Below are 13,483 nucleotides of genomic sequence, written 5' to 3'. Positions count from 1 at the left end.
ATTCTTATCAGAGCTCGCCAAGATTTCCTGGCATTTTTGGCAAGATCTAGTGTGAAGATCTCAGGCACAGCGTACATTTTCCTAAATTTCAATAGAAAGCCTATCAAAAAACATTTTCTTCTGGCATTGTCACCCCTCCCATTTGTGCAAATGTTTTGTCCTTATCAGATTCTGCGAAGACCTTCTAGGGGGGACAGATAAAAACTGCAATGGATGCTTACAATGCATATCACGAGTAAAAAAATACGACTTGGGACATTTTCAGTAACATGTGACTGTTAACAAAGTCTTTTACCATTTTTCTGATCATGTGTGAATTCATTATATGCATTTAAAGATCCGACCATCGTCGAGGGCCAGAGAATGACACAAACTTACTATGAATGTATGTCAAATCTCGGCAACAAAAGAAAAAGTCAAACCGAAATTTCAATCGTGTAAAATAAATGCCACCTTCACAAGATCGTTTGTCTTGCGACGTAGTGGAGGTAATGTTTTGATGAGCTCGCCAGAAGACCATCAGTTCGATTCAGAGAAAACTGCCAAAAATAGAGTCCAGCGGAGGTCCGTAGTTAAGACTTTGCGCTCCAAAGCAGGAGCGAAGATGGCCTAATCTCAATATGACGTTTCTAATCGAACGACACCGTACAACCCTTCCTTGAATCGACTCTTGCGTATTCAATGTTTCCTCTTCCAATATGGTATGGTTAAATTCAGCTTGCATTATTTTTCCTTCCTACCAGGTTTAAGCTGGCTTTAGAAGGCACCAGTTTTGTTTCTATGCCTTTATTTCAAGCATATGACTTCTTATTTCGAAAATAATTCTCATTCTCTAACGTCTAAATTTCTTAATGTATATTTTTTTTAGCCTGGCATAAAAGGCAGCCGCCCCCAGCGGCAAAACATAGATGAAGGACTTAAATTAAGGCAATAAAATCTGAAACAACACAAACCGATAGATTGACGTTTTCACGTGTCAAATAAAACTTATCAATACAGTAAACAGACCACTAGCTGACTTACAGCTGTCCATGCTCTTCATGGAAGTGCTATGGGTAATTCTTTAGAAGCAATTTTGGCCGAGCACTTCCATTTGTCCTTAACGTTGATTCACGAGAAAAAGTTACTTAAACCCGTATCGTGAGGTGACTGTAAAGTGAGTTGTTTTGTAATCAGCACGTTTCTAAATTTTGTTTTGTTCTACTTCTAAATTCCTTCACGTAAAAGCATCAGGATTTAAGCCAAATAAACCGTTAACGAAATATGACCGAGATTTCCTCTTACTGCTAACTTCAGTGTACACGATAAATGATACTACAACTTAAAAATGGTTTCCTCAAAAAATGATTGGGATTCAAACCCTCTTCTTTTCTTCAAAATATCTTTTTTTAAAGGTAACCTTGTCCTACAAGCCCAGTTTGTTGGAAGTGTAAATACACCAGTTGTTACGTTAAAAACGGATCTATCCTCCCAAAGTGAAAGATTAGCCCGTAAGAAACCCAACTTTGTATTAACTGAATGGGAAGATGTTTCGTAATAACTCTACGCTCCAAGTTAATAGCGAAAGTCTATGAAATAAGAAAACAAATAAAATTTGCGTTGCTTGAGCAATTTATGGCCCTTCCTTTATCTTTGTGCGCAGTTTACAACGTGCGGTTGAGGAAAAATTCTTTGGCTAAGCCACAAGTGGGGTTCACACACATCGGGCAACGAAGGGGAAGCTGGCGAGAGCAATTAACTCCTGAATCCAAATGAACTTTTACAACGTCAGCCATCGCCTGCAAAGAGAATATTAGAGACACTTCATGATCACTGCAATACTGTTCGGCCGTGCTAAAATATCAGATTTCTTTCGTGGTGCAGTCCTTTCAAACAATAGATCTCAAAAACGTGTACACTACAACCTCTCCATAACGTCAAAACAGAGAAAACTGCTAGGACTGTCACAGGACTGTAAGATGGTCCCTCCTTTTGAAAGTTTGAACAATCTCATTTTAACACTCATACAGGCTTGCGGCGCATTACAGATAACGCAATCTAAATCTAACGATGGCGGCGAAACTGAAATGATCCTAAAAAGAAACTTATCAGCAGAAAATTGAGAAAAAAGGTTACAACAGATTACAAAATGTGGAAAGAATGCACAAGAGTTAGTTCAACCACTCAAAAAGAAAAGAAAACTAGGAAACAAAACGAAACATGGTATAAAGCAAAGTACTTACCTTGATAAAAGTTGGACTATCATTCAGTGAAGCTGCTCTTCGGATATTCTCGATACCAACCTAAATAATCCAAAATCATATCAAGAATGAATTCAGTCTAATTTTTGTACCTTCCTCATAATTCTCACGCCGTGAATAGAGATAAAATTCTAATTTTCAGAGACATTTCCCGTGTAACAAAAGGCCATTTGCCGTTGCGACTTGCCCTCCGCAGCGCGTCTCAGCGATTTGTTTCGAAAGCCGTACACTCAAAACGGCTTTCCTAGAAAGCGGTCGCTGCGCTTTCTCAACCTTCCAAATAAGCGTAGTACTCGGCGTTTTACAGTCGGGAGGAAGTGCGCGCGAGGAAAGCACAGGGGCAAAATCGCGCTTCATTTGATCAGTCATTTCTTCATACCCCTCTCTGTCACGCGTGCCCGGGCTGGGCTAAAAGTGCAATGAGATAACGCCTCCTCTTCAGCCAAACGACTTTTCGCCCTAACATGTCCTGAGCTTCATAATGTAGCGATCAGCTGAAACACTCCAGGTTCAGAGGAGCGTACTGCTTTACTCCTCAGTTCACCGAAACACATTTTTACATTTCCTTTCAAAGTTGTTCCCCAAAAAGTTCACAGTTGTGATGAAATGGCAAAGATAGTTACATCAATAAAACTTACCTCATGTAAAAAGGATGAAAAAAAAAAAAAAAAAAAGAAGAGAAAGAGAAAAGCATTTACAGCTACAAAGCGAGCCAGCGAGCAGGTTCTCAGAAGCACTGCAGCACTAGTGACGAAGCCTTCGATCCGAACCGGCGAACGAAGCGAGGAGTCTAGAACTAAAAATGCTAAAAAACCTTTCGGACTCCTCTCACGCCCTTAAATCGCTTGACGGTTGAAATGCCTGGCAGCACAACTCGAGTCGTAACCAAAAGAACAACGTAATACCTTTGAAAAAGGTATTTTCAACACTTAGTATCAGAATAGTTGATCTAACCTCGTGAGCAACCTCTTCTGCATACTCTATATCCAGCTCATGAAGTGTCTCAATATGGTCAGAGGTGAAAGCGATGGGAACCAAAAGGATATTCTTTTTTCCCTTCTTTGCAAGGCCCTTAATTGAATCCTCCGTCTGAGGTCCAAGCCATGGCATGGGGCCCACCTATAGAAGAACCGTTATTAGGATTGAAGAAAAAGGGTGATTCTGGCAAGGTGTTCTTAAAGTAAATAGACATTTGTGTGAAGGTAAAATAACTGTAAGTGAGACACCATAACTTCAGTATACATACTCTCCATACTATCATCTGTAAATTTCCTATGGTGCTGACTACAAGAATTTGTTAAACAATCCAGAGCTTCTTTAGTTGGTGATCATTTCATTTATTCCCGTGACCTCGTTATTTGCTTCAGAGTGATATTGTGGGGAGGAATTACAAGCTGGTCACTCTTGGGGTTTTTAAGGGTTCAAGGGACTGCACAGACATCACAGCGATTTATAAAAATTCTGTCTACTATACTCCAACAAGCCAACGCAGCAGTCTTTCATTTGCAAACTCAAGACCTCACTAGGTTGACATAGGTGGAATGTACAGCTTATCATACTTTTATCAATGTCCAAATGATGCTGTAGTCCAATGATGCTAACACAACTGGTTAATTATTAGTACTGAACTATCATTACAATTTAACATTGTGTAACATCATGAAATTGTTCACACAAGTGAAGAATCTCTCCACTTCAAAAATAATAGAATTTCTCCAACCTACTTGCTTTATTTACAAGAGTTTCTTACCTTTGATTGCCAAACAAGTCTGTATGGATGGGAGTAGTTCAATGATTCCATCACCCTTTGTACTGTGGCAGCAACTTCTTGAGGATATGGGTCACCCCTATCGACAACCTACAACACAAAGAAAATGCTGCTAAGTATAGTGAACACTCTAATTATCACGGTTATCATCATCATCATCATCATCAATATCACTAGAGGAATATCTGCTGATATTCCTCAGTTTTTTTTACACAAAATTTACCTGCTCCCATACTGGATTTTTATCAGCGCAAATAATTAATATCTTGTTGTTATTTAAAAACTGTAAGAAATTTAAAAAAAAAATTTTCAAAATTTGCCACACAATGGCTGGAAAAAAGCTGTGGTTTAGAGCAAAAAAAACAATGCAATTCAAAAGTGGATGGCACCAGTAAGAACCAATCAGATCACAAGGATCACCAGTGATTTTGAAATGGATTTACATTTTAATTGGGTAAAACTGAACCACACCATACCTTCATTGGAAGAGAGTGGGCAGAAAACAGAATAACCACTTCGTTTTGGACATCAGCAGGAAACTTTGCTAACTCTGCCTGGATGTTTTCTGCAAAGGCCTTCAACAAAGAAAAAAACCATAACAAAAAATAAATCTTTAATCCCATGTCATCAAAAATTGGCATGAATAGCAGTTAATATACAGAAAAAACTGACCATTACCACCATGAAATAAATACCCTGAAACCTCACTTGACCCCTCCAATAATTGAACAAAACAATGAAACTCAACAAATACCTGAACAAGACCAGGATGGGTTGGCCACCGGTCTATGACACTCCATTTGATTCCAGGCTTCTCTCCTCTTTGCTTGTAATGTCTGTAGATTGCATTTAAACTGCTCCCAGTTGTGGAACAGGAATACTGAGGATATTGAGTGAAAGCCACAGCTCTTTCTATACCATCACTAATCACATTGAACAGAAAAGGACAAGAATTAAGCTCATGCCAAAAGGGCTTCCTAGAGAGGAATTAGATCTAATTTTCAGCCTGCTCACTTTTGTATTTTTCATGTTTCCCATTAACCCATCAATGGCCGCAGCTTTTGTGAAAAACTGTGTTTTGAAGCTAGTCGAGCAGATTTCGGGTCACTGTTGTGGTTTTAAAAGCTCAAACTTACCAAAAACCCATTAACAGCTCATACACTCGAGGGACTTTTGATCCAAATGCAAAATGGTGGCCTGAAAATCTCTGGCACGCGCAGAAAGCAAAATTTCGAGATAGTTTTTGGGTTGAAAAGTAATGCCCCACTTACGACTTTTACTTTTCTCTCTTTCTCCTCCCCTTTTTTTCCCCTCTCCTTGCCTGAAGTTTCTCCTCACTTGCTGGAAATTTAGTAGGCTTCATTTTGGTGTAGAAATTTTTTAGGAAACTACTCATTATTTTCAAACCACATGCTCAGAAAGGTAGGTGGGTAATGGAACAAGATTTTCGTGCAGATTTTCAGGTCAAAGTTACATGGTTTTTTGGCTATTTCTCCAATCTCCTTCACTCAATTGTGCTCATTCTGGTATTGTTTGTAAGATAGTTTAAACCTGTTTAAGTATGTGCTCAAAGTGGTGCTCCAGGGTTAAAAGTGATGATGTCACAAGGTGTAGAAAGGGTGTGGGTCCACATGGGCGCATACGGGCACACTGGACGTCAATAGGTTAAGGAATTTCTTTCACCAAAATCTTAATCACTTGGAAGATTGTACACTTGTATAAATTAAATGTACATGTACAATCACTTATAATTTCTAATTTTTTTTGGTTAGTTCTTTAATTTTCCCTCTCCTTAAAACACTGTGAATGTTCCATTGAGAAATACTTCAATAACATCACAATTCCAGCAAAGGATCCTTGTGTGTAAAAAAAAAAAAAAAAACATTTTTAAACTGAACTACCTTTCCATCTGATCCAAAGTTTCCTCTGTTAAAGGTTTCACATAACGGAATCCAATATAAAACTTGTGAGGAGCTGCATGAGAAGATACATATTACTCGCTTCTACAAGTTAAGGGTGCACTCACTGTTCTTTGTCAAATAGGATCTCTCCTAGTTTCTTTAGGAAAATATCTGTGCATTGTGTTGATTGTGAAGAAAGGTTTGGGATCAATGCAATTAATTGACAAGGCAAAGAGGCATGTCTATAACAACACAGTAACATTCAAGCACATAGACAGTAGAATTATGCCTTTACATAACATATTTTTCCTTTAAATGTGGGTAAAAGATAAAATGTTCGACAAACAACTTAAGCTCATTACTTCAGACAATGGTTGGTGAAAAAAATTAAAATTATGTGGAATTTAAGAGGCATTGAAAGGCAAACCATGGCTTCTGAGAGAATTGCATAGCACACGTTATTTTGGCAATGAGATAGAACCAAATAGAAAATCAGAAACTAAGGCTTTAATCATGTGAGTTATGACAGATATTAACATTGTGTCTCTCTAGAGAATTAAAACACATTTCTTGAACATTTGGCTGGAATCTAAAGGTTTTAGCGAGTTATATGTAATTGTGCAGGTCTGATTGGGGGTCATATACATGTGCCATAATAGAAATCCTGTGTATGTGATGTGGTCCAACATTCTATTCTCTTTGTCACACAAGCTTAAGCGGCAAAAATTTGAAAAACACAGAAAAGTTATAGTGAATAACACGAACCACAATCATACCTGAATCGGGGCACATGTCATCAAGCAGTTTTATCATTCCCTCTCCTTGTTTTTCAGTCCACATTTTGATAGGAGAGCCACCACCTATCTTTTGATACTGTTCCTGGATTTTAGGGGTTCTTCTTCTGGCAATCCATTGAGCCATCTTACTGTATATGAAAAAATATTGAATCCCTTATGGCACTTCCAAAATAAAATTATGTCATAAGTAAACTTTCAGGAATAAATGCATGCATTTGTGCCTGTAGAGGATACAAGATTACATGACTGTATAACTATACCTTCCCAAAGTGATGCACATTAAATAACAAGTTGTAACACCAGAAATGTTCAAAACAAAGAGAAGACAAATACACTATCTTACATGTATATTGTATTTCTTTCATTATTTATTAATCTATTTTTTCCTTGTACATACAAGCAGCACAGTTTGCTAAAACAGATGTCTAAAACACAACAAGCTAGACCAAAATATTGCTGGACAAACCTTTGAGCAGGTAAAACCATAAGGTCACGATCAGAAAAAAGTCGCAAGAGAAAATCATGAACCTCATTTGTTGTCTCTGGACCTCCCATATTCAGAAGCATTATTCCTGTTTTTGGTTTCAAGTTGGCTTGCTCGGAACTATGCAAAACAAAACGAATTGCACATTAAGTATTGTTTATAAGAATGGATACAAAAGGATGCTGATTAATGCAGAACCATGATGGCCTGAAACTTCTAACTTTTACAGAATATCCAACCCCCTGCAAAAAAAGCATAAAAAGGAACTGATGTTAAACATAGCCCCCTAAAAATCTTACACACATTCAGAATTATCAAAAACATACCAAACCAATTCATTGTAACTGAATACTACGAAGTTATATACCAAATGAAAGTGCTCATGTTAGAAAAAAATGTACATTGGACCACATCCCTCTCGAAGTCACATGCCTGCTAGAACCAAGGATGATTTTAGAAGCCTTGAACAAACTATTTACCTGCGTTCAATGTTACATGCAGAAAAGAGATGTTTGCATAACACTGTTGCTAATCATGTTCTAGCATCCTGCTAGGTTCACAAGATCTTGGTAATAAGCTGGGACTGGCTCACACACAGTGCCAATTGTTTGACTAAACCAGACTGTTTCTCATCAAATCTGGTCTGATAATGTATGGGGTGATTTCTGTAAGCGTGGTTTTACAGCCAAAACAAATAACATGTGCAATCGTGTGCTGTGTTTTTCATTGATTGAAAAGTAGAGAAATCAAAATCCTGAGAAGTCAGGGCTCGACACTAACAGTAGCCCACTAGCCACAGACCAGTAGAAATTCAGTTTTGGCCAGTGGTTTTCTGTTTCCACGAGCCAGTTTGGCTAGTAAACAAACTGACATTGTCGTAACATCTAAGATGTCACCAGCCACTGGGCTAGTAAGTTGAAAAGTTAGTGTCAAGCCTTGAGAAGATAATTTTCTTAGAGGAATCAACAAATGATTGTAGCTCAATTTATTCTTCAACACCTGCAAAAAACAATAATCCCATTTTTTAAGTTCTTCCCAATGTTTCTTTAGTTAGACCAGCAATCATACAAGAAAAATCTCAAGATGAGTAAAACTGTAGTTGTACAAATAAAGGTTCAGTGGCCAAGCAAGGTAAAAGAAAACACACTGCCCTAAGGGTTGGAAAGCATATAATATTTCATAATTTCTGCAAAATCAAATAGCCTACCAGCAGGACACTAGAACATGATTAGCAGACGTCCCTTTTCCTCGTGCAACAAAGGAAATAGGAGACGTTTGTATGCAGGCAAACAAAATATCCAATACCACCGAAAAATGATAAACTTGAAGCCGATAGTATGAACATGTGCTTTATGCAAATATAACAGCATCCAGTCATTTCGCATCTACAATTGTTTCATACCCTGTGCTTTCATACCCTATGGTTTCATACCCAAATTCAGTTGTTTTGTACCCAGTTTGAGTCAGTTCATACCCAAACTACTGGTCAACTGAGACCCCTCACAATATAACTTCATTAAAAAAAAAAACTCTCTCAAGAGGGCATGGGCAAATGATGGATGCTCCATAGGACAAGCATAGGACAAGATAGTAGAGTCAAGCAAACGAGATACAAGCAAAATTCTGTTGTGTATACTTGTGACCTTCTTAGCAAACAAACTAAATCATTGCCTAGCACAAGGTGAGCATAATAATTATTTCTAACTAACCAGTTTATTGTATGGAATAAGAAAGATGGTAAGTTTTTTTTAACAAAAACACAACGCTTTTTCGACATTGCTGATCCCAGCAGTATGCAGGACGCATGTCAAATATGAACTTCATAATGAACCTTGCTCACTATAGTCTCTGTGGCTCTGTGGTAGAGCATCCGAGAGCAGAATCTGAAGGTCTGAGGTTCAATTCCTCATGGGGACTCAGAACTTTTTCTTTGTCCCTTGCTCGTGTCATTGACAGAAAACATCTTTCTATAGACCATCATCATCATCGGTCTTCTTCGTGCTCTGTTGCGCATAAGGCCTTGATACTTCTCTTCCATCGGTCCCGGTCTCTTGCAATACCATTCCTTGCTTCTTCCCATGACTTCCAACCTTTCTATAGACCAGTCTATTGTTTTTACTTTGGCTATCTCCACAATAACAGCTGGGGTAGGTGTGATTTTTTTTTCTCTCCTTGTTATTTACTATAACAAATTTGTTTAGTTAAGTATGAAACTACTGGGTATGAAAAAACCATGGGTATGAAACCAGCAGTTACCAATAAAACTTATTTTAAGAAACATTTCATACTTAGCATCATTTTGAAAGTGACAGTATCTAGTACTGAGATTGGTAATATATGTCACATTGTGTTTTAGAAATCATTCACACCCATACCAATTAAGAAACAAAAACCCTAAATAACTGCCTTGCACAGGGTCTGTTATTTTTAATAGAACAGTACTTTGTTTGTAATTTTGACTTTTAACATACTTAGCACAGAAAAAAACACTTTAATAGTATGGGTACGAAACAACTCGACTGATAAGGTATGAATCCTTGAATATGGAAATGACAGGTACGAAACGAGCGTGGGTACGAAACAACTGGTGACCAATAAAACTGTCTTTAAAAGAGAGGTTTTGTACTTAGCGTTAGTTCAGAAGTGACGGTGTTAAGAACTGACGTTGGTTTAAGTCTCAAGGTGTACTGGGAATCGTTAAGTAATGTGATGAGTGTCAAATTTTAATCAAGATTAATTTATCATGGTCCTAATCGTAAAATTCAAATTCACTTTGGTGACAAGAAATAAAAAAGGTTTAATTTTTCAAGTAGAGAAAAGCATATATGCCCGTGGGCTTAAAAGTCTTAACAGGAATTTTCCTTCTAAACATACAAAATGGAAAAGCGGCGTCACGGAGGATCTCTTACGTAATCATGACCATGGATCGTTCGAATCATCATCGCAATTTTATTTTAATATTAAATTTAAAACCCACAGTCTATTCCAGAAGTTACCTTTCTCCCATTTGCTGTGCTACTCCAAGACATGAAAGTCTCGACGAACTACCAAAGTTACAACTTCGCGGCGCGAAAAGAGAACATTTGATCGAGCTTGCATAGGGACGTGTCTGCGTCGAAACAAGCGAAGGAAACAAGTAATCTGCAATCGAGAACAAAAGTAGTGTACTTATATTCTGATATCGCGACCCTTCTAAATATCATTAGTGATAACTTACTAAAGTTTGCTTGAAGTTTACAAAGGTTTCGAAGGGCCATTTTGTTTGCCAGTCCAATACAAACTCACAGGCGCACCAGTTAAGAGTGGAAACTGGTAACTACCCTAAGTTAGTGAGTTATATATGGTAATTGACATGTACCTTATCTTCACGAGACACAGGCTCATAAGTCATGAGTGGAAACTGGTGACTATACCAAGTTACAATTAGAGAGGGGGGTGAATAGGTCTACGGATCGGCGGATTTGGTAAATATTTTATCCTGGATTCTGGATTCAGAGCGAAATTTCAACGGATCTGCGGATCCTATGATCACAGCGGATCGCGGTTTTATCCAGTTTCTGGGCCCGGATTTTGGATTTTGGTTGTTAGGAAGTTCGGATCGTGGATCTCAACGTTCCCCCGGAAATTTCCCTGTGCCGGATGTCACGCAGTGGAGAAAATGACTAACAATAGTGACGCACTTCAGCGTGACGGTTCCGTGATGGCCGTGACGAAAGTTACCTCCCACCCGCGTGGGCCCTCTCATCTTTCAGATCTTTGGTCAAGGGTCAAATCATCATGAAAGCGTGGGCACATGTCACTACCGAGACCGGTTTCATTCAGTTGTGACCAGTTGTCGATTGTCTACTTTGTGTTGCAGGACTTGTAGTGTATAATGATGTAAGTAATGGTCAGTGTTATGGAGTTGAAAACGATAGAATGCGTTGCATTCTTTTACAACGAAGGAGCCAAAGGCGATGACTTCATACAAAAAAATAAATTTCGCTGCCAAGTAGATTCCGTCACAACGAAAAGTCTAGTGAAGCTCCGAAACCATGTGCGGTAAGTTTTCTCATTCATTGCAATGATTAACGAATTGATAGCAGGCAAATCAGTGGCAAATAATTAATAGAAAGAGGTCTCTCTTTTTATTTTCTGTCTTATTTAGTGAATTTGCTGCATTGGACTCGACAGCTAAAGAGCTTGGTATAGGCGAGAATATTGCTGTCAAACTTAATAGGGGTTCTCGTATATCTGGACGCCAGGAAAGATACACCATTGATACTGACAAACAGTTGGAACTTGAAATTCCCTCGATATTAAATGGCGTTGATAAGCTGTTAAGTATTATAAGTACCAGTACATTTATATATATATTTATAAATATCATGAAATTGTGGCTCCTTAGGAAGAAGCTAATTTCTCACTGAAATGTCTGTTGATCTCGGCTCGAATTTCCTGCTGTGCGTTCAGTGATACATACTTTACACGATGGCTTAACATATCATACTAATTGCCTTAATTATGTACTTTCATTGTAGTCATTATTCACCCAGTTAAGTTGTTGTTTGGTAAGAAAGTTCCCACAATCGTCATTGGCGCCAAAAGTAACGAAAGGATCGGTCGTGCATCAGCTAACATTCCACAGAAGTCACAGAAAGTACCATCTAAAGTTCTTTCGTATGAACAAGTTCAACAACTAAATGAAGGTAAGTGGTCTATCTCTATCTCTATCTCGTTTTGTTTTGCTATATAACAAATCACTTAATGACTGGTCCCTTGGGGAACAGTGAATTTTGTTTCCCTCGAAACTCAATGTTTCCCTCGACTTCGTCTCGGGAAACATTGAGATTCTCGGGAAACAAAATTCACTGTTCCCCTCGGGACCAGTCATTAAGTGTTTATTGATTTGCAGAGCTTCATAAACTTGAAGGAAGCAAAGTTGTCGTTTCCTCGACAAAAACGACTGTAAAGCACAAAGGGCAAATAATTGCATGGCCATATCACGTAAAATGTGGCATATGTGGAGTGGAAAGGCAAGTTCATGTTGACCGAAAACATGCCGGAATCCTAAAAAAGTTTAGAGAAGGTATGGGTATTGAACATGAGCACTTCTATATGAATGGTATTCTCACATTTTGATGTTGCCAATAGTCTGGCTTTTAGACTATGGCAAACAATGATATAAACTTTCTTTGTTTTTTTTTCTTCCAGCGCATTTTGATCTATGTAAAGGGAAGTCTTCAAGATTGAAGAAAGTCACACAAATGCAGTCAGTGTTAAAATTTACACAGACCGTAAAGAAAAGGGGAGCACCTGAAGCCTCAGAGGCGGGATGTTCAAGCAAAATGCCAAAACCCTCAGAAGACTCTGATGTTGATAACTCAGACAGAGAAACAGAGTAAATAAATGAATTTTCATGACAACTTTTACTTAAAGTTGTATACTCGAATGATACATATTTTATACATTTGCCAAATGTAAAAAATGCTTCCACGTTTTGTTCTTCACATTTTGAGAAAAAATGACTGGAATAACGCTTAACAGCGAGGTTGTAAATTTTCTTGCCTTTCATTTCTTGTGTTTTCACCACTTGAAGCATATGATAATTTTTTTCGAAGAGGGTGAATGCATGTAGGAACCTATCATGTTAATGCGTTATGCTATTAAATATAACTATACTTAAACACTTGTTTTGTCCTGCTACAATCTCATTATAGAGCCATGATGGAAAATGATATTGATTGGAGTGATGAGGGTTCAGAGAGTGCAGAGAGTGCAAAGTCTACCGAAAATGAGAGTCAGTTTGAAGACAGTAGCGGTGAAGAGGCACAAGAAAATGTTAATAGTCTAGTCGAAGAAGGCAAAAGTGAGATTGATAGTGATTTTGACCAAGACGACAATACCTCCTTGCAATATGGCGTGGAGATGGCTGACCCTGTGTGCATCAAACTAAATGATCTAATACGCAGGGGAAAAATAGATAGGTCCCGAATCCTCTACAAATTTTTAAACGACGTACTAGAAATCTATTACAATCCTTTGCACGAATACGACAAAGATGTTATCGAGTTTTTCAACACCATTACTTACCTAGGAGGGAGGAAGGTGGCATGCTTTATCAGAGGTCCCATGAACCGCAGTGAGGGAAGAGGGAGTCATTTGGATCCTGCCAATCAAAAGCTAATTAACCTTGGAGGGCCCTCTTATAAAACGTGCCTTAAACACCAAGCTGGTTATACCAATGAACCAGGAGTGTGGAAACCGCTTTCTTTAGGGCAATTAGAGCTTATGGAAATATTTAGATCTGTCTC

At 38.2% G+C, this 13,483-nt stretch overlaps 2 protein-coding genes across 8 annotated transcripts in view; one reads left to right on the top strand and one right to left on the bottom strand.

Annotated features, from left to right (window-relative positions):
• Nucleotides 1–770: 770 nt before the first annotated feature.
• Nucleotides 771–10,540, bottom strand: LOC111324711 (ferrochelatase, mitochondrial). Its single transcript, XM_022928335.2, has 11 exons — nt 10,408–10,540; nt 10,187–10,331; nt 7,173–7,310; nt 6,686–6,834; nt 5,910–5,982; nt 4,763–4,931; nt 4,485–4,583; nt 3,991–4,098; nt 3,195–3,359; nt 2,223–2,282; nt 771–1,778 (listed from the first exon to the last, which is right to left on the bottom strand). The coding sequence occupies exons 1-11, from the start codon at nt 10,445–10,447 to the stop codon at nt 1,644–1,646; spliced, it is 1,281 nt and encodes a 426-aa protein (XP_022784070.2). The 5' UTR covers nt 10,448–10,540; the 3' UTR covers nt 771–1,643.
• Nucleotides 8,638–13,483, top strand: part of LOC111324725 (transmembrane protease serine 9-like) — a 23,781-nt gene continuing 18,935 nt past the window's right edge. For 3 of the 7 annotated variants that reach the window (XM_088754180.1, XM_088754172.1, XM_088754199.1), the window contains exon 1: nt 8,649–8,871. In XM_088754180.1, the coding sequence (XP_088610306.1) occupies nt 8,750–8,871 (122 nt within the window). In that variant the 5' untranslated portion in view covers nt 8,649–8,749. Of the gene's footprint in view, nt 8,872–10,637; nt 11,232–11,337; nt 11,514–11,710; nt 11,879–12,084; nt 12,259–12,383; nt 12,571–12,889 lie in introns of those variants that run through there. The other 4 variants (XM_088754160.1, XM_088754163.1, XM_088754151.1 and 1 more) reach the window with 4 other exon arrangements.

This window comes from Stylophora pistillata, chromosome 1, assembly GCF_964205215.1.
Source record: "Stylophora pistillata chromosome 1, jaStyPist1.2, whole genome shotgun sequence".
Taxonomy (NCBI): Eukaryota; Metazoa; Cnidaria; class Anthozoa; order Scleractinia; family Pocilloporidae; genus Stylophora; species Stylophora pistillata.
The sequence above is the reverse complement of the archived record's forward strand: the minus strand, read 5'-3'. Positions and strand labels throughout refer to the sequence as shown.

Excerpts from the sequence above, each read along its gene's own strand:
- LOC111324711 (XM_022928335.2), bottom strand. The coding sequence starts at position 10,447 with ATGGCCCTTCGAAACCTTTGTAAACTTCAAGCAAACTTTA. Across the intron at positions 4,584-4,762 it reads CCCATCCTGGTCTTGTTCAG|GCCTTTGCAGAAAACATCCA; the intron begins GTATTTGTTGAG and ends TCTTTGTTGAAG. Across the intron at positions 4,099-4,484 it reads CCCACTCTCTTCCAATGAAG|GTTGTCGATAGGGGTGACCC; the intron begins GTATGGTGTGGT and ends TTTGTGTTGTAG.